At 48.2% G+C, this 4,823-nt stretch overlaps 1 protein-coding gene across 4 annotated transcripts in view; it reads left to right on the forward strand.

Moving 5' to 3' along the window:
- LOC135827739 (serine/threonine-protein phosphatase 2A regulatory subunit B'' subunit gamma-like) overlaps positions 1-3,931 on the forward strand; it is a 28,895-nt gene extending 24,964 nt beyond the window's left edge. For all 4 annotated transcript variants that reach the window (XM_065340192.1, XM_065340190.1, XM_065340191.1 and 1 more), the window contains 2 exons: positions 1,241-1,308; positions 3,334-3,931. In XM_065340192.1, the coding sequence (XP_065196264.1) occupies positions 1,241-1,308; positions 3,334-3,628 (363 nt within the window). In that variant the 3' untranslated portion in view covers positions 3,629-3,931. The remainder of the gene's footprint in view (positions 1-1,240; positions 1,309-3,333) is intronic.
- The last annotated feature ends 892 nt before the right edge of the window (positions 3,932-4,823 follow it).

The following is a 4,823-nucleotide window of genomic DNA, read 5'->3' on the forward strand; positions in this document are numbered from 1 at the left end:
GTACAGTCATAGTCGTTACAGGCGATGTTCATACGTACATTGTATAGTAAAATGGCGCTGAGAAACATGGCGCTTAGATCTGTGGCACTGAGATCTGTCGCTCTGAGAAAGGTCGCGCTGAAGTATTTGGCGCTGAACTATATGACGCTGATTTATGTGGTGCTGAGGTATTCGGCACTGATCTGCTGGCGCTGAAGTATACGACGCTGAAATATGTGGTGCTGTAAAATTCGGCGCTTAGGTTCACGGCGCTGAAATACCGTGGGCTGGGGGATCTTTGAGTTGCACACTCTTGGTTATGTACTCTTTATAGTAGTGAGGGACAACAGGCAGGCATAGTGGGATGGTCTAAGACCATGATTGAGAAACAGAGGGTACCAGGTTCAAGTCCTGCTTGGAAGCGGAAGGAATTTTTCCAGCCGTGCTGCGACCCACAGTTAATTGGGAACTCGTGGCCTGGCACGAGGGTAACATGGATGCAGCTAATGGGATTTCGGTCTTTGACTACTTGGTGGTGGGTCTGATCTACTCACCTCCCACCGTTTAGGCGCTGCATCTGCGCCTTTGATCCTAGAGGGTGGTGGCGTTCCCACGGCGGATGCGGAAAACTCGGCTTCCAGCCGAGTCTCACGCGAACCGTGAAATTTATTTTAATTATAGTAGTGAGGAATGAGGACAATAGGTAGCTGGTCGTGAGAGAAGCAGAATATGCGATAACATGTAGTGAGGACGGAGGGAAGATGCTAGTGAGGCACTGGTCTGCACCATAACGTTTCATAGGGCATCGGTGGCTGTTTGCCAGTTCAGGTGCGGCAGACACTTGTTGCACTTTCCTTGAAGGACTGGAGCTGTGTGGGTTGCAGGCCTGCAGGTAGGACGGCCGCTGGTAAGCTGTTCCACAAGGGTATAATGCAGTCTGGGTAAGAAACCCGGAGGCTGCTATGAGTGCTTTCCCCGGTTTAGGAGCCGCATCTAACGCCTGATCACGAGGTGGTGGCGTCCCACGGAAGCAGAACGGTGGTTCTTGACACGCCCTGCACGCGAACCCGTGCAATTTTGTTTTCACCGCTGGCTGGTTAGCGCTGCTACCTATAAGCGAGAACGCTCTGATCATTTCAAAGGATCATTCGGGGAAGTGAACTGCCTGAAAAGAGAAAAACATGCCAGACCCACCAGGACTTGAACCCGGAACGTTGCGTGTCATGCGCAATGCTATTTTGCTTTTTTGCTTTTTTTCCAGGATGAGATCTTTGATATGGTCAAGCCGGTGGATTCGCTCAAAATTACACTGGAAGATCTGCTAAGATGGTGAGAAGCTCAAAGGATAGCGTCAGGCGAAATAGCACGTCATAGTACATTTGAGATCAGCGGGAAGAAGATGACGACGTCCACTAATTTAGTATCTGTGCACACGAATCTGCTGTGTGTGTGTGACTCTGTGTGTCAGCTATGATATCATCTTCTGTGGTTCCATGCCTAGCATGTACGTCTGAACCATCCTGCAAAGTTTGAATGACGTAGGTTGAGCGATCGCTCCGCGAAACATACTTTTTGAAAATCTCTTCATAGTATATCTTCCACCATTGAAATTTCGAATTTCTTCCAAAAAAGTGATGAGAGGGGTGGCTTGCAACCTCGATATGGCTTGTTCCAGGCATGCTTTGGAGCCATCTTCTGTTGAAGTAGTGGCCGGGATCTGCCCTGCAACTGCTACAACAAAAAATGATTCGATCTGAGAAAGGGTGAGACCGCGAATCTAGGTTGAATATTGAGTATTTCAAGCCTTTTCACGACGAAGATGGAGTTCTTTTTGGAGATGGACGTCGCGGCAAAGGACATGGTGTCCGACTTCTGGCGTCTGGTGAAGCCAGGGATCATTTGTCCAGTCAGGTCGGCAGCCTAACCGTCGGTAAGCTTGTGTTTGGATCCCGTTCTGCTCGATGTGGTAGATCACAAACAATTTGATATCGCACAAATTGATCTCAGCATCGTGCGTACGGTATTTTATATTCAGAAAATCCCAAAGTGTCTCTGTGTGGCCGTCCTATGCCACGAGAAACTCCAATCAGGCTCCTATGTCCTCTGCCTTCATGATTGAATGTCCACTTCGTTTGAACAACGAACACAACAATCGAGGACGGCTTTGCAATGAAAAATACAGCTATACTGGAGCTGAAAAAAAGAAGAAAAAAACGTGCTCAGGATGAGACTCGAGTACACGCATACTCTCCCAGCAGGTGAAACGCAACTTTTTGTGAAAAATGCGTGTCGCCGACTGACCAGTAATTTCGCCTGACGGGCTGCAGTGGCTGATCCTGGTGTACCACAAAGAGCCCCCCCCCCCCCCCCCCCCCCCCCGGAATTACGCGATTCAAGTAACATGATGGAATACAATCTGAGCTGTACTTCAAGTAGTCAAACAATATATTTCCAGGTACACTGTATATCCAGGTACTGCTAGGCGATTCCAGGTGTTTTCCAGGTAATCCCAGGCCTTTCCCAGTTGTTACCAGGTATTCCCAGGTGTTTCCCAGGTGTTCACGAGTATTTCCCTGGTCTTTCCAAGGTGTTTTCCAAGGTATTCGCCAGGCGTTTTCCAGGTATTTACCAGTATCTCCCAGGTGTTTCCTAGATGTTTCCAGGTATTTTCCAGGTATTTCCATGTATTTCCCAGGTATTTCCAGGTGATTCTGGATATTTCTAGCCTACAGTCCATTCAGAAAAAGATGGACTTCTAGCTTTTGGCCATAAAGGGGTCAAACTTGGAGTTTTTTTTCTGCAATCTATGAAATCCTCTTCAAATTATGTTTCTGAAGTCTATTTGTCCAAAAAGCAAGCCAGCACAAGAATAGGATATCGGCCAGGTTTTGCCCCAAAAGCATTGAATTGGGAAAAACCATCAAAATCCAGGTCGTTTGACCGCGCCTGCAACAGTGCATTGTGGGGTTCGAACCCCAGTTCAAGTACCCTTTTTGGACCCTTTTTCAAAGTTCTAATTTCGCAGCGCTGCACTGTGTACAATGAAATCACGAAAAATCGCCAAATACGGGGGTCGCCAAAGCCAGGGCCCATCTTTTTATGAATGGACTGTAGGGCGACACTTACGTAGGTAAATCCCCCATTTCGAGACGAGAGTGTGTGTTTGCAAAGTGAGCTTCCATTTAGACTTTCCATTAAACTGTGCTCTCTCTCTCTCTCTCTCCCTCTATCTCTATCTCTCTCTCTCTTTCTCTCTCTCTCTCTCTCTCTCTCTCTCTCTCTCTCTCTCTCTCTCTCTCTCTCTCTCTCTCTCTCTCTCTCTCTCGATCGATCGATCGATCGATCGACATTCAGTGGGCAAGGTGATACGGTGATAAGTCTTCTCATCGATCTCAAGGGGTTCTGGCTTTACGAGAATCGAGAGCAGCTTGCCGCTGATCCGTCCCAACTCGACGCGGAAGACGAAGACGACGATGAAGTGGATGACATGGAGCTGGCTAGCTCGGTTCCTAGCGGCGGCCATGTTGGTAACCAAGGTGATGGTGCAGGCGGCCATGTTGGTAACCACGGTGATGGTGGTGGCGACAGCCAGGATGTCCTGCCGGTGGAGCGGGAGTTCCGCGAGATGAGCGTGGAGGATTTGGAGTGAAGCTGTTTTGTGTGTGTGTGTGTGTGTGTGCTTGTGTTTGTGTGTCTGGCGTAGTGGATGGTGTACAGTGGAGAGAGATCTTAGTGTAAACTATGCGGGATTAGAAATTACTTTCTTTTTGCATGCAATGTACTGTACTGTTTACCTTACTGTGCATTGACCTTGATTCGTTTAATACCTTGACCATGATCTTTGTCTACCAGTCAGTCATGCAGTCTATCTGGAGATCATCACGAGAAAACGTTCTTGATGGAAATAAACTGTTCCTATGATGACAACTGTATAAACAACACATGTACTTGAGACCCGGCGGTACCGGTCCCGTCTTGCTCAGGCCATGGCCGCACCAACGGTTTTGGCTACCGACGTGTGTGTTACTGCTGAGGAGGTCATGTGACGTGTGTGTTACTGCTGAGGAGGTCATGTGACGTGTGTGTTACTGCTGAGGAGGTCATGTGACGTGTGTGTTACTGCTGAGGAGGTCATGTGACGTGTGTGTTACTGCTGAGGAGGTCATGTGACGTGTGTGTTACTGCTGAGGAGGTAATAATGTACACCCTAGTATACCATCCATAGCATACACAAACTGTATGAAATGCTAGGGTATGGCCGCCGGCCGGTAGGGACCGGCGCATTCTGCTCCAAAAGATGGCAGATTCTGCTCGAAAAGCAGTGAAATTGGCAGAACCATACAAACCTTATGGCGGGCAATTCCTCGAATTCTGCCAGTCCATTTCTTTATTCCTCGAATTCTGCCATTCCTCCATTTCTTTATCCACATACCAAACATGTATACTTGCCAGAAAAAGTACCGAATTCTGCCAATTTTCTGCCGGCAGAATCCGCCGGACCCTACTACAACTTGTAAAGCCTAGTTCACATTCGACGCAACGCCGACGGTACGGGACGTAAGGGCTTGTCGGGAGGGCTGGGGTGAGCTGTAAATCCTGTACGATTCGTACGACACGACATGCAGCAGTCGTTGCGACGTTCACCGTCGAACGGCGCGAGTCATAAGGCACGGTCCGTGACGGGGTGACTTTTGGACCTAATTTCTCGTTTTTCGGGACTTCTTTTCAATTATTTCTCCTTGAAAGAAGCGGAATCAAGTTCACAATACCAGTTTTTCGTGAAGACCAACAAATTAGCCCTGAAAGTTGTGGCATTCAAATAATAGCCCCAGGAAATGATAGAA

The sequence above is a fragment of the Sycon ciliatum genome, chromosome 11 (assembly GCF_964019385.1).
Source record: "Sycon ciliatum chromosome 11, ocSycCili1.1, whole genome shotgun sequence".
Taxonomy (NCBI): domain Eukaryota; kingdom Metazoa; phylum Porifera; class Calcarea; order Leucosolenida; family Sycettidae; genus Sycon; species Sycon ciliatum.